This window comes from Rhinopithecus roxellana, chromosome 16 (assembly GCF_007565055.1).
Source record: "Rhinopithecus roxellana isolate Shanxi Qingling chromosome 16, ASM756505v1, whole genome shotgun sequence".
Taxonomy (NCBI): Eukaryota; Metazoa; Chordata; class Mammalia; order Primates; family Cercopithecidae; genus Rhinopithecus; species Rhinopithecus roxellana.
Window position 1 is genome coordinate 10,541,122 of NC_044564.1, and position 19,000 is coordinate 10,560,121.

General features: G+C 57.2%; 1 protein-coding gene across 2 annotated transcripts; it reads right to left on the minus strand.

The window, feature by feature from the left end:
- Positions 1 to 15,244: 15,244 nt before the first annotated feature.
- LCN9 (lipocalin 9) lies at positions 15,245 to 18,784 on the minus strand. 2 transcript variants are annotated; one of them, XM_030920178.1, is made up of 7 exons: positions 18,689 to 18,784; positions 17,868 to 18,004; positions 17,374 to 17,447; positions 16,809 to 16,919; positions 16,415 to 16,516; positions 16,259 to 16,306; positions 15,245 to 15,792 (listed from the first exon to the last, which is right to left on the minus strand). In XM_030920178.1, the coding sequence occupies exons 1-6, from the start codon at positions 18,782 to 18,784 to the stop codon at positions 16,284 to 16,286; spliced, it is 543 nt and encodes a 180-aa protein (XP_030776038.1). In that variant the 3' UTR covers positions 15,245 to 15,792; positions 16,259 to 16,283. The 2 variants fall into 2 exon arrangements, with proteins under 2 accessions (XP_030776038.1, XP_030776037.1); XM_030920177.1 differs by having other exon boundaries at positions 15,245 to 16,306.
- Between the last annotated feature and the right edge of the window lie 216 nt (positions 18,785 to 19,000).

Below are 19,000 nucleotides of genomic sequence, written 5' to 3' on the forward strand. Positions count from 1 at the left end.
GGTGGTTTCAGGACGATTCACCTGCCTTATTGTGCACTTTATTTCTACTACGATTCCATGGTCATATATTATGAAAGAATCCTACAACTCCCCATCCTGGAGAATCAGTGGGAGCCCTGAGCTTGTTTTCCTGCAACTAGACAGTCCCATCTGGGGGTGATGGGAGATGGCGACAGATCATCAGGCATTAGATTCTCATCAGGAGCGTGCAACCCAGATCCCTGGCAGGCACAGTTCACAGTAGGGTTCCCGCTCCTGGGCCACTGATCTGACGGGAGGTGGAGCTCAGGCAGTGATTCGAGCAGTGGCTATAAACTCACCTCCTGCTTTGTGGCCAGGCTCCTAACCTACTGGGGACCCCGTCATAGAGGAGAGCTTCACTGCCCACAAAAACCCCTGTGCTCCACCTCTTCGTCCCTCCCTCTCCCTAATTCCTGGTCATCCCCTGACATTCTTACTGCCTCTGTAGTGGGGGGCAGGGAGAGATTTGACACAGGGGACCAGGGGATGTGGAGATGGAGCAGAGAGAGATTTGAGATGCTAGCATGGAAGATCCGAGGGATGCGACCACAAGCGAGGGAAGCCTGGAGCTACCAGAAGCTGGGGAGGCAGGAAGGATCCTCCCTTCCCACCTCAGAGGAAGCACAGCCCTGCCGACACCCGGATTTCAGCCTGGTGACACTGATCCTGGACTGCTGGCTTCCAGGACTGTGCAAGGATACATTTCTGTCGTTTTGAGCCGCCCACTTTGGGGTCCTTGGTTATAGAAGCTCCAAGAACTAATAGAGTTATTGGAAGAGAAGAGTTAAACATCCCTAACTCATTCATCTGTCTTGCCCTCGCTTGTGATCTTTAGCTGTTTGCTCCTGTATTTGACTCGCATTTATTGAGTGCACACACATCTGCAATTGTTCTGTCTTCCTCATGAGTTTACCTTTTTATGGTTATGAAATATATATTTTTTTCTTTTTGAGACGGAGTCTCACTCTGTTGCCCAGGCTGGAGTGCAGTGGTGCAATCTCGGCTCACTGCAATATGTATTTTTTCTTTTGCTTTTTATTTATTTATTTGTTTTTGAGACAGGGTCTTGTTCTGTTGCCCAGTTTGGTGTGCAGTGGCAAAATCTTGGCTCACTGCAACCTCCACCTCCTGGGCTCAAGCAATCCTCCTGCCTCAGCCTCCCAAGTAGCTAGGATCATAGATGCAGGCTACCATGCCCGGCTAATTACTTTTTAGTTTTTAATTTTATGTATTTATTTGTTTATGTATTGAGACAGAGTCTCACTCTGTTGCCCAAGCTGGAGTGCAGTGGCATGATCTCAGCTCACTGCAACCTCCACCTCCTGGGTTCAAGCGATTCTTGTGCCTCAGCCTCCCGAGTAGCTGGGATTACAGGCATGTACCACCACGCCCAGCTGATTTTTTGTATTTTTAGTAGAGACGGGGTTTCACCATGTTGCCCAGGCTGGTCTTGAACTCCTGAGCTCTGGCAATCCGCCCTCCTCAGCTTTCCAAAGTGCTAGGATTACAGGTGTGAGCCACCACGCCCGGCCTGATTTTTATTTCTGTAGAGGTGTTGTCTTGCTATGTTACCCAGGCTGGTCTTGAACTTCTAGGCTCAAGTGATCCTCCTGCCTTGGCCTCCCAAACTGCTGAGGTCCCAGCCAAAATGTCTGTCTGAATCCCTGGGAATGGTCCCTTTCCTCATGTAAGTGTAGCCACTCCAGCTTGCTTATTCTTTGTGTTTTTGAGATATGTATTGTGGTCAGCTGAATAGTGACATCCACATCCTAAACCCTGGAGCCTGTGAATGTCAGCTTATACGGCAAAGGAGGCTACGCAGATGTGACGAAGTTCATGATCCTGGATTGCCTGGTGAGCTCTGAATGCGGCCACAAGCGTCCTCCTAAGAGAGAGGCAAGAAGAGGGAAGACGCAGAGGGAGAGGTGAAACTGCTACTTCACGCTGCTGGCTCTGAAGGGGGAAGGGGCCAGGATGCAGGAAGCGGTGCTGGAGCTGGGAAAGGGAAGGAAGCAGTGTCTCCCCGAGAGCCTCCAGAAGGCACGGCCCTGCCAACAGCTCCATTTCAGCCCAGCCAGACTGATCTCAGATGGTGACACCAGAGCTGTGAGGGACCCATTTGTGCTGGGCAGAGCCACTCCTCGTCAGAGAGGCCAGGGGTTGCCAGCCTCCTTCAGACTCCCATGAAGGCTCGGATGGCCTCCCCTCCCAGAGTCCTCCGGCTGGGGTGGGAACATCTGCTCAGCTACCCCATGCTCGCCGCCGCCCCTGTGAAGCACTTGGTCTCCACCTGCACCTCTCCTTATGGTCCTTTCCCACCCAAAACCCCCAGCTTGCCTGGGCCTGGTCCAGTCACTGGCTGTCTGCAGCCGGCGCTCAGCAGCACATGCCCCGTTTCCGGGAGAAATCTCTCTCTCCTGGGTCACGGAGCCCTAGAGCATACGGAGAAATCAAATGGCTTTCTCACCTGAAAAGCACTCGCTGGGAAGTTGCCGCCCTTGCTGAGTGAGTGGTTCCTGGCCCTGGCACTGCACTGTGGGTGCCCCATGCCAAGAGGCCCCAGGCTAGGAAGCCCTGTCCAGAGGGTGCTCCTGTGCCTGGAATTTAACCAGCAGTGCCTGTCATCCCCAAAGTGGGATCTGCATCCGCCATCTGCTCTGCAGCGCCAGTGGGAAGAGGCTTCCACATGGTCGTGTCCGCTGGGCAGGGCTCTGTCGGAGGTGCGGGAGCCAGGTGCCTTGTTCTGCTCCAGGCTGAGTATGTCGTGTTTCTTGTTCTGGAATCCCACAGTGACTCCGGCAGCCGGGCAGGACGTGCAGGCTGGCAGCCATCGGGTGTGTGCCCAGATACACACCAGTCATTTGCGGAAACAGAGGCGGGGGCTCACCCCACACCTGGCTGGTCACTTTCTGCCGGGCGGGCAGCCTGTCCTTCTACAGCTTCCAGAAATACCATGAGGTTTGTGTTGGTTCTGCCCCCACGAGGAGGGGGCTGTGCGGCGGTGGCCGTCTGGTTCTCGTGTCTCCGCGGGGTCCTGGGTGCCCTGGGGCAAATGCTGTGACCTGGCTCCAGAGTCCTCCACAAGGGGCTTTGTTCAGCCCGATGGAGAGAAATCGGGCCTCTGGTATGGGAGGGGCTGTAGGGAGTGAACAGGTACTCAGGCCACTGCAGGAGTGGGTAGTGGGAGGGGAAAGGCCCCAGGACCCTACGGAGTGGGTGGGCAGGTATACGTGGAGGGAGACGCCCTTTTCATCTTGGAGGGGGTTTCGGGGGGGTGGGCTAGGTATTGGTCCCATCCTAGACCCTGGATCAACTGTCTCTTCTCCTGCCGCTGCCCCCTCCAGTTAACTCTCTTTTTTTTTTTTTTTTTGAGACGGAGTCTCGCTCTGTCGCCCAGGCTGGAGTGCAGTGGCCAGATCTCAGCTCACTGCAAGCTCCGCCTCCCGGGTTCACGCCATTCTCCTGCCTCAGCCTCCCGAGTAGCTGGGACTACAGGCGCCAGCCACCTCGCCCGGCTAGTTTTTTTTGTATTTTTTAGTAGAGACGGGGTTTCACCGTGTTAGCCAGGATGGTCTCGATCTCCTGACCTTGTGATCCGCCCATCTCGGTCTCCCAAAGTGCTGGGATTACAGGCTTGAGCCACCGCGCCCGGCCCAGTTAACTCTTTCCAGCTCTCAAGGGGCCCATGGGAGGCCCCCCAGCCCCCTTCCCCCATCCAGTCGATTCTAAGTTCCATGGGGGCCGGGCCACTTTGCTGCCCTTTCACCCATAACTGGCCTCTCTGACCACCCACGGTGGGGCAGGGGAGTGTTTGTTCAGTGAGCAACATCCTGTACCCTGGAAGGCTGGCTGTGGTGTGGGGATGTGGGCACAACCCTGCTTCTCTTCCCACTTGGTTACAGCTGCAGTAGTCGATGAGGGCAGCTCTCCTTCTAGTGAGTGGTGCAGGTTGTCCTGGCTTTCAGAGAGGCAGATTTTCCTTTTATCTTTTTTTGAGTCATGCTCGGTCCCCCAGGCTGGAGTGCAGTGGCGCCATCTTGGCTTACTGCAACCTCCACGTCCTGGGTTCAAGTGATTCTCCTGCCTCAGCCTCTTGAGTAGGTGGGATAACAGGTGCCACCACGCCTGGCTAATTTTTGTATTCTTAGTAGAGACGGGGTTTCACTATGTTGGCCAGGCTGACCTCAAGTGATTCGCCCACCTCAGCCTCCCAAAGTGCTGGGATGACAGGTGTGAGCTGGCACGCCAGCCTCCTTCTTTATTTTTGGTTTTGTTTTTTGTGCCTTTCAGGGAAGACACCTACACAAAGACACTCTCACCGGCATCTGTCCTTGTATCCTGGGTGCTTTTATGGTGACATTCCTGGAGCTCGGGATGCAAGTCCACTTACCTGCGGTTTGCAGACTTCCTCCCGCCTTGGCCTGTGCCTGTTGATGGGCTATAGACAAAGAGAAGGGCCTAGAACCCACAGCCCCCGTTGGCATACCCTGAGCCTCCCGGTTCTCATGGCACATGTTGGATGCTGTCATTAGGCGCATCTAAGCTTCAGAGTCACAGTGAGTGAAGAAATGATGACCAGCGTGGAGGGACCATCTCTACCTCATCCCAGCTCGGTTTCAGGGTTGTCCCGTCATCACCAACATTGACACTCTTTTCTTTATCCTGCCTGGCCTCATTCTCTTCTCCCCGCCCCCTCATTATTTTTTATTGTGGTAAAATACGCTTTACATAAAATTGACCGTCTTGGCCATTTCTTTTCTCTCTCTCTCTCTCTTCTCTCTCTCTCTATCTCTCTCTTTCTCTCTCTCTTTGCAGTCTCGCTTCTTCGCCCAGGCTGGAGTGCAATGGCGTGATCTCGGCTCACTGCAACCTCCGCCTCCTGGGTTCAAGTGATTCTTCTGCTTCAGCCTCCAGAGTAGCTGGGACTATAGGCGCACGCCACCACGCCTGGCTAATTTTTGTGTGTGTGTATTTTTAGTAGGGATGGGGTTTCACTGTGTTAGCCAGGATGGTCTTCATCTTCTGACCTCGTGATCCGCCTGCCTCGGCCTCCCAAAGTGCTGGGATTATAGGCGTGAGCCACCGCGCCCAGCCCTTCTTGGCTATTTCTAAGTGGACAGCTCAGTGACACCAAGCGCATTCCCAGTGCCTGTGCAGCTGCCGCCTCCCTCCATTACCCAAACTTCTTCATCTTCCCAAACTGGAACCCTGTCCCCACAAAACATGCACCCCCGCACCCCTACACCTCCCTCCCCTTTCATCTTGGCCATTTTTCCCTTCTCTTTTCTCTTGGGGTCTCCCTTGCAAACCTCATAGTATTACATTTTAGTCTGGGCCCGTTTTAGAGCTTTGCCCCTGCTAAAGGCAGGATTGCTGTAGTCTATGACCGCAATGATGAGATAGAAGGCTGGGCACAGCGGCTTAGGTCTATCATCCCAGTGCTTTGGGAGGCCGAGGTGGGTGGATCTCTTGAGCCCAGGAGTTCAAGACCAGCTTGGGCAACATAGTTAGATCCTGTCTCCACAACAAATCAAAAATACTAGCTGGGCATGGTGGGACGCGCCTGTGGTCCCAACTACTCTGGAGGCTGAGGAGGGAGGATCGCTTGAGCCTGGGAGGTGGAGTTTGCAGCGAGCTGGGATCGCACCGCCGCACTGCAGCCTGGGAGACAGAGCGAGACCCTGTCTCAAAAGAACAAAAAAGAAAAGAAAATATCTAAGGAAACACGCTTAGCCACATGGTGACACGGGGCCTTTGTGTGCTCTGCCTCCAGGATCTGAGGTTGACTTTCTTTCTGTCTTTCTCTTTGGCGTTTTATTGACTTTTATCTTCTCTGGTGTTAGGGAAGGTATTTCTGTCATTCCGGCTTCTACAGATGGAGATAATTCTATCAAATCCTTTCCCGAAGTGAGGTTTGTAGCTCAGAGAAGTTGTATCTGTAAAACTGTAGTGGTGATGATCACATTGTCACTGATTCTGTCGTAAGATTGGTGTTGTGTTTCCCTTAATTTTTGCCAATCTAATGGTTGGAAAATGGCCTGTTGTGATTGCTCTAATTAGCTGCTCTGGGCTGGTGAGTGTGAACAGATTTGCATATTTTTATTGGCTGTGGAATGTTTTCTTTGGTGAATTGCTTATCTGTAACCTTTGCTGGGTGCTGGCTTTGTGGGGGGTCTCATGACCCCAAAGCCAAGTTCTGAGAGGAAGAATGTGTCTTGCCAGTGAAACCCACGTCAGGCAGGGGTGTGGCCATGTCAGGTGGGGGTGGGGCCCACGTCAGGCAGGGGTGAGGGGGGCAGGGTGGGGAAGGGAAGGGCGGGATTGCTCAGGGTATGTCCAGGCTCCAAATCGCCCCTGCAAGAAGGGATGACTGAGACACCCTTGGCCACACCCTCTGAGGTGGCTGAGAGGACAGTGGGTGTGGGGAACCCTCCCAGAGGCTGGTAAAGCCCTCGCTTTCTGCTGGGCGGGCAGCCTGTCCTTGTACAGCTTCCAGAAATACCATGAGGTTTGTGTTGGTTCTGCCCCCACGAGGAGGGGGCTGGGTGGCAGCGGCCGTCTGGCTCTCACGCCTTAGCGGGGTCCTGGGCGCCTCGGGGCTAATGCTGTGACCTGGCTCCAGAGTCTTCCATAAGGGGCTTCGTTCAGCCCGATGGAGAGAAATTCCCACTGCGACCCCCTGGGCCTGGAGTAGGCGCCCGTGACGGGGCTCAGCCCTGGACAGCGAGGGCGCTTCAGGAGAGGGGGGTGCCGTTCATCACCAGGGAGGAGGCAGCGGTGGAGGGGGAGGGCTGGAGGAGAAAGGGGCCCACTGCCGGGTGTGGCCCAAGTGGAACTGCCCCTCCTGTCTGTTCACTGTTACCCTTGTGTCACCCATTCCCTCCAGAGCCACCGTCTCTCCCTTGTAAGTTCTGGGCTTAGATGGAGCTTCCCCCACCCCTGGCTAGAGGAAGGACTCACAGACCTGGCCACTGAACGACAGTGTCACCTCCCCAGGCTTGGAGATGGTGCAGGGAGGGCTGACCCGGGCCAGCTCGTGGGCTGTGGGGAGGGACTCTGGAGGGGCAGGGGCAGGAGCTGGTTTTGCTGCCCCCCGTATGGGAGGAGGTGGGTTGGTGGTGCTGCAGCCACATGTGGAGCCCGAGAATGGAGCCAGCCCAGGAGAGAGAAGAGACGACAGAGATGGGGAGACAGCGTTCCCACAACACTGGTCACTTGTGCCCCTGGACACAGCTGTGCCTGTCTAGCGCCGCCTCCGCACCTTTCAGATGTGGGAGCCGACACGGTCCGTGTGTGTGTACAGTCCATGTGTGTGTGCGTGTGTGTGTGAATACAAGATTTTCTGTCAAGTCACAGTCCTACCTGATAGCAGTTTGCGTATTTGAAAAGGTGAAAAGCTAACAGGTGTGCTTTTATCACCGGGCTGAAGTTCCTGACTGTGAGTGTTGTGAATGCACAGCTTTGAGGGAGGGGCCCGGCTGCTCCTGGTCAAGGGCTCTGATTGGGGAAGATATTTTCATCTTTCTCTCTGCTTGTTTCTGCAGCCCCGAAAGAAATGACTTCCTCTATAATCGGACAGGCCCTGGGGACATCGTTTCCTGGAAAATCCTTTACTGAGCCAGGAAGGGGCACAGCTGAGATGAGCAAGGAGGGGCACAGCCCTGCACGTGGTCGCACAGTGTGTATGAGTGCCTGCATGTGAGCGTGTGCACGAGGGTGCATGCATGTGTGTGAGAGTGCCTGCATGTGAGCGTGTGCATGAGAGAGTGTGCATGTATGTGTGTGTGGGAGTGCATGTGTGTGTGCATGAGTGTGTGCGTGTGTGCATGTGTTTGTGAGTGTGTGCATTCTGTGTTTGTGTGTGTGTGGTGGGGCCCTGGCCCTTTCCGGTGGGGTGGCGGAGCCTGTCCAGGAAGGTGTGGGGAGTGGGGTCTGCACATCAGGGGAGGCACAGGCGGGCGTTCTTTATGGAATCATTGGAGGAGTTGGAGAGGTGAGAGGTGGGGCTGAGCCAAGGGCTTCAGTGAGTCCAGACCTCCAACTCCCATCCAACCCAGACCTTGCTTCTGGGCCTGAGGAAGGGACAGCAGGGGGTGGGGGCAGGAGGGCACAGAGGACCCCTTCCCCCAAAGAGAGGTATGAACTCTGCAGAGTGGCTTGTAGGGACAGGGAGGACGTACCTGAAACCCCCAAGAGTCCCCCTTTGGGAAGCCTGCCTGCAGCTCCAGGGAGAGGGGCCGCCCACCTATTGCTGGGGCCGACACCCCTAGTTCTTGAACCTCTGGCAGTGATCTGGGGGAGTGGAATGGCCTGGGTTAGCCTCAGGCCTGGCCCTGCCCTGGCTGCCCCTGACCACCAGATGGCCACATGGGCCAAGGGAAACAGAGGGAGGATGGGAGGGCAGGGGCCTCACCTGCCTGGTCCAGCAGCGTGATCTGCCCCCTGGGGAGGCCGAGCTCTTCGCAAATGTCCTCAGACACTTCCAGGAACGTTTTCTCTGTGCTGGGTTTCTGGACTGTGTGCAGAACACAAGGGGCTGTGGGGGTCTTTGGGGTCTCCCTCCTGGCCACAGAGATGGCTGTGGCAGGGCAGGGGGCTGTGGGTACTGGGGCGCTGGGGGCCAGAGAAACAGTTCTCTTCCCGAGACCAGCACCTCAGGGAGGACCCTCAGGCAGGGACCCGAGGGGTCAGGATGCCGTGGGGGGATCGGAGCTCTGTGCTGTCCGGAACCAAGAGGGAGCTGTGTGTCTTGGTGAGAGATTTCCCTCTGGTACTGGGGAGAAGAGAGCAGCTTATCCTTTCTCTGTAGTGAGGGAGGAGGGAGGTATATTCTATGGACTGTGTGGGCCACAGACCCAGTGAAATATTTACTCCTGGATCCGTAGAGGAAGTTTGCCGCCCAAGTTGAGAAAAAAGGAACCTGCTTTGATGCGGCCTCTAGAAGCAGACATTGGCACCTCATGGGATGAGCTTAGCCTCAGGTGAGCTGGAGAGCAGGGGCTGAGGCATGCGGCAAGAGGGAGCAGCATGCGTGGGACAGTGTGTGCGTGAGAGTGCATGAAAGTGTGTGTGTGCGTGTGTGTGTGCATGAGAATGCATGTGTGTGCATGAGTGCATGAGTGTGCATGTGTGTGAGTGCATGCATATGTGTGTGTACATGAGAGTGCATGTGGTATGCATGTGCATGTACATGAGTGTACATGCGAGTATGCATGTGTGTGCATGTGAGAGCATGTGTGCACGTGTGTGCATGCATGTGAGTGCATGAGTGTGCATGTGTGTGTGAGTACATATGGTGTGCGTGTGTGTACATGAGTGTGCATGCGAGTGTACAGAGTACATTGCATGTGTGCTTGAGAGTGCATGTGCATGAGTGTGTGCATGTGAGCAGTGTGACTATATGAACGTGTGAATGTGCATGTCAGTGTGAATGAGATAGCGTGTGTATATGACTGCATGTGTGAGAACTAGAGTGATGTGTATGCCTGAGTGTGAATGAGTGAGTGTATGTGTGTGAATGAGGGTGGGTGGCCCCGGGGGCTGCAGTGGGTGTGGATGGGTATGCGTGTGCGTGGGTGTGGCCTGGAGCTGCCCACACCAGGCTCCATTTCTCCCCCTCTGCTCAGGCTCCTGCTAGCCCCTGTGGTGGGTAAACAGAGGCAGAGCCTGACTCCGGGGCAGGGTCCCACAGGGCCAGGACAGTGCTGCCACCTCCTCCCTCTGAGGCTTCTTTCCTGGACGAGTGGTGGCATGGGGTGAGGTCCTGCCTACCCATCCGACAGGCCAGCAGGCTGGTCACACCCTTGTAATTCATTGACCAGATGATAACCAGGAAGTCATCAGGCACCACCTCCTCCAGGTAGACCATGTTGTGTCCGCAAACTGTGGAGAACCTTGGGGCTGACCCAGGGCTTGGGGTCCCACAGGCCTGTCTGCTGCAGCCCGGCTGTGTGTGGATTGCACAGGACACAGTGCCTGCCCAGTGCAGACCCTGAGGCAGGAGGCACACAGCCGGGACACAGAGGCTTCTCCTGGGGCAGGGGTGAGTGGCTTCTGTGCCCTGAGAGTGGTTGGCAGTGCCCAGGGGTCCTGGGGAGCCCTCAGGGAAGGGCCTGCACTCCTGCCACCTGTCAGGATTCCCAGCCACATGGCTCTAAACCAAAGACCATGTCTGGGAATGGGGCTGTGCCCCCCGTGGGGCTGCACAGGGGACAGTAGGACCCACGTGCACCAGCACTCACACTCCAGGGTGAATTGGCCGTTGTCGGTCTCGAAGGCTGAGGGATTGTGTCTCACACCAGCCCTGTTCCCTGCGGACAGAGGCAGTGGGGAAACATCCAGTCATCTACCTCAGTTCCCTGCACACCTGGGCCATGCCTACCTCCCCTCTCAGCTCCGACTGCCTCCCCTCCTGGGGCTTTGCCTGCCTCTGCTCCTGGCTCTGGCTCCCCTGGTAACTGCAGATTGCTGCGCTGCTGACAACTAAGAGAACACTGCGAAGGGAAGTGACATTGACAGTCCCTCTCCCCAATGCACGTGTGCACACAGCCGTCTTGTACATGCGGTGCATATGCACAGCCCTTAAGCTTGTCCTTTTGATGCCCGAGAGACCGTGGGCGGGCTATGACGAGAGGCCACACGGGCTGGGCATGGGCTGGTGGAGGCAAGTGGGTGGCCAAGGCCACACTGCAGGCGAGAGGGCTGGAGGTGGGAGTCAGACCAGCCGGTGGTCAAGCAGCATCCCCCCACCAAGGGCTGACCAAGCCCACCCAGCACCCCACCCATCCTGAGCCCGCCTTGCACCCTGGACTCATGGCAGGAGGATTTCCCCATGCAGGTTCCTGTCCTTTGGGTCCAAGGTGTTGATAAAGAACCTGAGGCACGACCAGGCTTGATCAGGGCAGAGTTGTTGGAGGCCAAGGCTGAGTTGTGCCAGCTCCCGGAGAGCTGTGGGCACGAGAGAGGCCGATGGGGGGCCAGAACCCCCTCCTCCCCCAGAGAGCTGCAGGCAAGAGAGAGGCTGATGGGGGGGAGGGCCAGAACTCTCTTCTCCCCCGTCCAGCTCCGTCCATACCAGTAGTTGGTGCCTAGTGTCCTGCTCAGATCGTGCCCAGGAATGCTTTGAAGTGCTGGCCGAGCTGGTGGACTCCAGGCCTTTAGGCTGACCCTATGCCCTGGCCAAGGGATCGCTGGCCACCATCCTGTGGATGGTGGCTCATGGGCAGCAAGCGGGGAGGATGGCCGGCCTTGTTGATCTCCATGTTGCCCCACCGCTAGGGTCCCTGGGACCCCACTGGACTGAGCTCAGGGCTTCTTCCAGGACCACAGCAGAGGCTCCAATCCCAAAGTTACCCTCAGAATCCCCCTCGGCCATTTACAAGCTGTGCAAAGGGTGACCTTGGAATTGAGCCCCACATCCTGGTCTGGGGGTGCCCACGGTGTGTCCATGCTCTGCTGTGGGCAGCGGTGCCTGTGGGCATCTGGCTGCGCTGACCAGGGAGTGTGGTACTAGGGGGCCTCTCAGGCCTGCTTCCTGGGTGCCGACTCAGATGGAGTGGCATGGCTGCCTGAGGCAGGGACTGTCAGAGTCATGCTCTCCGGAAGGATCTCCAGGCAGGTGTGGGGGATAGGGGACACTTCTACTCTAGCCAGGAGTCAGCTCGGCCCACTGTCCAGGATGCTCACTTGGGGTTTGACTACCATGATGCTGACTGGGTGTCAGGACTGTCCTCCCAGCCCGGTCCCTGGCCCTTCGTCCTGGGAGCCCCCAGGAGCCCCTCAGGAGGTACTGTGTCACCTGTGACAAGTTGGACGCCTGCTCTTGGGAGAGCACTCCATGGGCTCGGAGGCCACCAGCCAGTGCCAGGCCCACAATCAGCTGCATCCCCAGGCATGGGCAGTTGGGGCAGAGGGACAACTGGGGACTCACTGGCTGCAGGGATGCTGGGCCCTGGCTTGTCTATATAGTTGTGTGGTCAGGGTGCCTGGTGAGGTGTCCCTGGGTATCCCCGACTCAGGGAAGGGGTTTCATCCTGGGAAATGTGAGCCAGTCTGTTCTTTCTCTGTGGCTTTGGACACCAAAATGTTATACTCCCACAAAGCCGGTTTCCAAAATCAACAGCCGATCTTGGGCTAGACCAACTTCCTGGGCCTGCATGTTGGTTACTGTATTCATCCATTTTCGTGCTGCTGATAAAGACATACCCGAGGCCGGGTGCGGTGGCTGAAGCCTGTAATCCCAGCACTTTGGGAGGCCCAGACGGGTGGATCACGAGGTCAGGAGATCGAGACCATCCTGGCTAACATGGTGAAACCCCGTCTCTACTAAAAAATACAAAAAACTAGCCAGACGAGGTGGCGGGCGCCTGTAGTCCCAGCTACTCGGGAGGCTGAGGCAGGAGAATGGCGTAAACCTGGGAGGCGGAGCTTGCAGTGAGCTGAGATCCGGCCACTGCACTCCAGCCTGGGCGACAGAGCAAGACTCTGTCTCAAAAAAAAAAAAAAAAAAAAAAAAAAAAAAAAAAAAAAAAGACATACCTGAGACTGAGTAATTTACAAAACAAAGAGGTTTAATTGGACTTACAGTTCCATGTGACTGGGGAAGCCTCACAATCATGGCAGGAAGCAAGGAGGAGCAAGTCAGGTCTTACAGGGATGGCAGCAGGCAAAGAGAGTGAGAGCCTGTGCAGGGAAACTCCTCTTAAAACCACCAGATCTCGTGAGACTCATTCACTATCACAAGAGCAGCACGGGACAGACCTGCCACCATGATTCAGTTACCTCCCACCAGGTCCCTCCCACAATACGTGGGAGTTCAAGATGAGATTTGAGTGGAGACACAGTCAAACCATATCAGTCACCTTGGGGAACCCTCCTGGAACACAGCTAGGGGGACACAGGCCCTGAACAGAGAGAGCCTGGGACGGAGCACTGGGGTTGGGGGGTGGAGGGTAGGGGATTCTGGGCTCCAGATGATGAGGCCAAATTGTGCCACAGGTGTCCCCACCCATGAGATGAGCCCCAGGGGTTGTCAGAGCAGGGATGGTGATTGGAGGGTGTTGTGACTGAGGGGTACTCCCCAAGCACCCAAAATGCATGTTGATGTCCTAACCCCCAGCACCTCAGAATGGGGCCATCTTTGAAAGCAGGTTCACTGTAGATGTCATGAGAGTCAACCTTCCTCCACACTCGAGTACCTTTAGAAAGTTTTTTTTTTTTTTTTCTTTGAGACAGAGTCTCCTGCTGTCGCCCAGGCTGGAGTGCAGTGGTGTGATCTCAGCTCACTGCAGACTCTGCCTCCCGGGTTCACACCTCAACCTCCCGAGTAGCTGGGACTATAGGCGCCCGCCACCATGCCCGGCTAACTTTTTTGTATTTTTAATAGAGACAGGGTTTCACCATGTTAGCCAGGATGGTCTCGATCTCCTGACCTGTGATCAGCCTGTCTCGGCCTCCCAAAGTGCTGGGATTACAGGCGTGAGCCACCGTGCCCAGCCCGAAAGTTGTTTATATTTGATTCAAACTTCCTAGCTATTATCTGTGTGTATAGCGGGAGGGGTCTGCTCGGAGCTTCTCTGTATCACAGGAAGCAGAACATTGACTTCTGTTTCAACAGGGACAGTTTGGCTGATGGGGGAGAATAGCCTGGGATGCAGCATGGAAGTGCAAGACCAGCTTGAGGGGTGCTCCTCCTTCTTCTGGGAAAGAAGGGTGCGCTTGGACCAGGAGGGAGCAGTGGAGGGTGAGGAGGAGTCAGGGTCTGAATACATTAAATTAAATTAATTAATTCATTCATTTATTTGAGATGGAGTTTCACTCTTGTTGCCCAGGCTGGAGTGTGATGGCATGATTTTGGCTCACTGCAACTTCTGTCTCCCAGGTTCAAGCAATTCTCCTGCCTCAGCCCCCCAAGTAGCTGGGATTACAGGTGCCTGCCAGCACACCCGGCTAATTTTTGTGTTGTTTGTAGAGATGGGGTTTCACCATGTTGGCCAGACTGGTCTCCAACTCCTGAGCTCAGGTGATCCACCCGCCTCGGCATCCCAAATTGCTGGGATTACAGGCATGAGCCACTGCACCCGGCCTCACTAGACTTTTGTTTGACTGAGTGCCGCCCCAAATGCCAACAATGAGGGTGGTTTCTTTGTGGTTCTTTCATGCCCTGCCCACCATCCTGTTCCTTTGTCCACCTGAGGCCGCTGGGGTTGGGACTGCAGGAGTCTGAGGCCAGGGCCAGCCTGAGCAGCTGATGGTGGGGTGGGTGCTGGGGACGCTCAGCTCTGGCTCGGCTCCCCTTTGTGCCGCCTTCCAGGGTGGGGCTAAAGGCTTCTGCCTATGTCCACATCCACCCCCATGCCCAGGCCTCCTCTGGGGCCCAGAGGCTCCTCCTGCACCAATGGGCAGTGGCCTCCCAGCACCCCTTTCTGGCAGCCTTGGCTCTGCGCTTCCAAGGCCAGCTTTCTGCACCAACAGGCCCCGCCGAGTGGGCAGCTTCTCGCGTGTTCCCGCTGCGGCTCAGCAGGCTGGGCCCAGATCCAAACAGGGGGCTGGAAGCTGGGCAGCTGTGGGAATGCCAGGTGCCTCCCACTCCCTCCCATCCCAATGGAGCTGCTCCTTCCCCAGGCCTGGCACCCATACAGTGGGCACTAAAGCTCAACCCAGCCTCACCTTACAGCCTGGAGTTCCCAATGGAGGTGGAGTGGGGGTGGCATCAGGACCCTCATCCTAAGACAGCTCCACTTAGCTCCTTTACAAGCAGGCACTGGCTCTGGGGACAGGTTCTTCCTGAGCACCTGGGACTGTGACCCGCAGGATGACCCTCTTGCAGAGTTCACACAGACGCCAGAGTTGGGGCCGCCCAGCGCACGCCCCCAGCACAGATGCTTCTGGGTCTCGGGCTGCAAAATGTTCTCCCCTGGGCGGGGGGCAGGGCCAGCGGCTCCTCAGACAGAGCCGCATTTCTGCTGCACACACAGCGTCGTGTGTCCACCGCCAGGGTCACAGTCCAGAATGGTCCATCGTCACCAGGGCCCCTCTTGGTGCCCCCTTCTGGCTGAATTCCTACTTCCCATTTGTAACCTCCGGAAATCACCGACGTGTGTGTCCCTCTGCCGTTTTGTGATTCTGAGAGCATCATACATATGCAGTCGTTTTCACATCTCTCTGACAGATGCCCAACCAACAATCACTTTTAACCCACAAAATCACCGCAGATTGGCTGGTACCTCCCTTTTATTCACCAAAACATGGAGTGGGGCGCAGGCACCTGCCTCCGCTGTGACATTGTTCATCATCTTCCCCCAGAGGCAGTGGCTGAGCCCAGGGAGGGGAGGGGCAGAGAGGAGAGGGACAAGGAGGGGAAGGGCGGAGAGGGGAGGGGTAGGGCCTTGGTTGCCAGTTGCTGTCTCACCCGCATCTTGTGGCCACCACGCATCACAGGTACATCCGCTACTTTACCCTCAGGGACCCTCATGCAGAAATGCAGAGGTGCCTTTAGAGGCATGTCTCCGGGAGGCTCAGGCTCTGGGAAGGGAAGGGGGCCCTGGAGATTTTTACTGGGCCGGGACCATTTCTGAGAAGGGAGGGGCAGCTCGGAGAAGGAGCCTGTGGTGGCCTGAGTGGTGACCCTCAAAGGACATGCTCCTATCCTAGTTCCTGGAGCCTGTGAAGGGCATCTGATGGGAAAGGGTCTTTGCAGATGTGAAGTTAAGTATCTTGACAGGAGGAGATCATTCTGGATGAAGATGGGCCCTAAATCCAATGACATGTATCCTTAGAAGAGACAAAAGAGGAGACACAGACAGAGGCAGAGGCTGGAACGACACAGCCACAAGCCAGGGATGCCTGGAGCCCCCAGCAATCAGAAGAGGCAGGAAGGACCCTCCCCAGGAGCCTGCGGAGGGAGCACAGCCTGCGGACCTCCGGTTACAGATCTCGGGCTCCAGGCTGTGAGAAAGTAAATCCTGATTGTCATGGTCACCCACGTGTGGTGACAGCAGCCCCTGGAGACTCTCACAGGGCCCTATCTCACTTCTTGCTCAGACCCTACCACCCTGGAAGGCCCCATCACTGCCCTGACTCCAGGATGCTTTTCACAGCATCTTTCACCAAGCACCTTGTGTTCGGTTCCCAGACTGGGGGGAGGGGTGGGCACCTCCTGGGCTGGGACCCCCAGTCTCTGATGTTGACCCCAGGCTCTCCCCATCCAGCCCCCTGCCCCTCCCGAGTTGCAGCTCACGCAGGGGAGGCCTGGACGGGCTCCTCTAACGCTTGGAGTAGCAGTGATCTGGAAGGACAGAGGGGGCTCTCAGTGCAGGGACAGGGACCCTGCAGGAACACCTCCCATCCCCACCCTGTCCCAGCTCCTGCTCGGTCTGGGAGCAGCGGGGCCGACCTTCATTGGTCAAGTCGACGATGTTTTGTGGGCCAAGTCCATACTTTTTGCAGGTTTCTTCAAATCTGCTCAGGAAGGAGGGTTCCAGCTGCGGGACCCGTGCTGGGAACAGAGTTGGTTCTGTGTGAAGGTGGGCCTTGCTGGGGGTGCTCAGGCGGTGCTGAGGCTGGGCAAGGGTCACGCCCTGACCAGAGAGGGGGCTTTGTGCCAAGTGAGGTGGGAGGTGACAGACGGAAGCACCCAGCACCCTAACGGTGTGTCTGTGGAAAGGAATGGCCAGTGGGAACCACCTCTTCAAAGCCCAGGGCCACGGCGAGACCCTCCGCCCAGGGTTGGGCCAGATTTCAGAGGCGGTGGGGTCCCTGAGGGAGTCAGAGGGGGACAGCAGAGGTACCGTAGAGTGCCAGCGCATGGGTCTTGGTCCCATTCCTGAAGTTCTGGAGGTGGAAGGTGATGAACAGCCTGTAGTCAGTCTCCGAGACGGCCACTGTGTTCTCGCCCTCATCTGCGTGGAGACATGGCTCAGCGTGGCCTGGCCCCGCCACCCTCGGGATCCTGTGGCAGGTGTGCTGTGTGGCCACAAGCGAAGATGCCAGGTCACGTGGCCTTTGAAGGGGGAAGGGAGGCGCCCAGAGTGCTTGCCCAGCGGAGACCCCTGCACAGGGCGTGGGCGGCAGTGGCACAGCCCCCTCCCTCCTTGTCATCGGGTTGCAGACCCTGGTGGTCCCTCAGTGGGCACGTCCCCCAGAGCCCAGCAAGGCACGCCTCCCTCCCTGCTTCCCCTGGGCCACGAGCCCCCCTGGAGTTGGTGCCAGGATGGGTTCCCCCAGTTCAGGCTCAAGCTGTCGAAGGCTTAACTAAAATGCTCACCAGAGTCAGTGCTCACCAGAATATGGCCCAGGCCCTGGAGAAAGGGGACCCCCAGCTGTCAGGCCAGGAGGAGCCTGGCTTCCACTTACAGTTGATGAAGTATTCTCCATTCTTCTCTGTCTTCTCGCAGACCACGACCACGGCCACACACTCCCCCTGCACCCTGGAAGCCAGCCAGGAAGATGCTGGGAGTGGAGCTCCAGCCCCCTAGACGTGTGATGGCAGAGTGCACCCCTCCTCCAGGACACAGGCTCCCCCTCCCAGTGCCCGGGCCTCATTCCACAGCCCTGAGTTCTCGGGCTGGGCCCTGCTGCAGCCCACCCAACACCCTCATCTCCTCGAGCCTCACCCCAGCCTCAGAAGGGGGGCGATTTCATCTCCATGTTTGGGGAGAGCACGGCGCCAGGTCGATCAAGTCCCTGCTCCCACCTCACCCCGCCCCCAGGGGTCACACGCACAGGCTCAGTCTCTCGCCAGTGTGAGTCAGTGAGTGTGCGAGCCTGTGTGTGCAAGAGTGAGAGTATGCGTTGGGGTGGCAGGGGCATGGGGCTTCCTGATGCCAGCTGAGACGGGTAACACGCACATGAATTCGAAATCAAATTTTAGGCTGCCGTTCTTCAAATGTTCTATATTCCGGACGAAGACCCTCAAGTCCCCGTTTTCTTTAATCCGATTCAGGTCATCTGAGGCCATGAAAATAGAATACCAGACCCCCGAAACCTGAAGACAAAGAGTTCCAGTGGGTGGGGGCCACGGGACAGCCCTGGGGATGCTTAGCGACCACAGTCTTCCCTCCCAGGGCTCCCAGCCAGATCCCCTCTGCCCTTCCAGGGCCCTCTCTGCCCCCCAGGTCTCCCGTCTGTCCCCATATCCCCCCTTTACCCCCAAGGTACCCCCTCTGCTCACAGAATGCCCTCTGCCCTTCCAGGGCCCCCTCTGCCCAGCCCCAGGTCACTCCTCTGCCCCCCGAGGTTCCCCTCTGTCCTCTCAAGGCCCTCCTCTCCACCCTCTCCCACCAAGTCCCCCTCTTTTCCCAAGGTCTCCCTTCTACTTCTAGGAACCCCTCTGTCCTCTTAGGGCCCCCATCTCCCTGCTGGCCGCCATTCCACTCTCCAAGTTTCCCCTCTGCCCTCCCAGGGCCCCTTCTAACCTTTCAGGACCCCAGTCACCCTCCGAGGCCTTCCCTGCCTGACCCTCCCGGAGTAACCCCTGCCCTCCCAGGCCTCCCCAGCCTGACCCTCCCGGAGTAACCCCTGCCCTCCCAGGCTGCTGTCACAGCCTGGGGAGGAGAGGTGGGCTCCCCTTGGGCCCGCCGCCGTGGTCACATGTCAGAGACCCCAGGCTGGGGGAGGGCCATTGCCTTGAAGCCTGGCCCCTTCCCCACAGACCCCAACGCAGACGCACCCTGGCCATGTTGTAGTTCCTCTGCACAACGATGCGGGGATTGAACTCCTGGGCCGTGATGACACTCAGTCCCAGGCTCAGCAGAAGCAAAGCCATCCTTGCCGTGGATGCCTCGGCCCTTGGCCCACCCCCTTTATACCCTGCTGCCCTGCGGCTTCCAGCTCCACGGCGCGGCCCACTCCCTGGCCCGTCCACACACATCCTGTGCCCACTGGGCATGCAGCCAAAGGCCCTGAGGCTAGTGCCCTGTCCACTGTGGGAAGATCACCCACTCCCTTGTGGGAGCTTCCTGGATCTGTGGACAAAGGGACC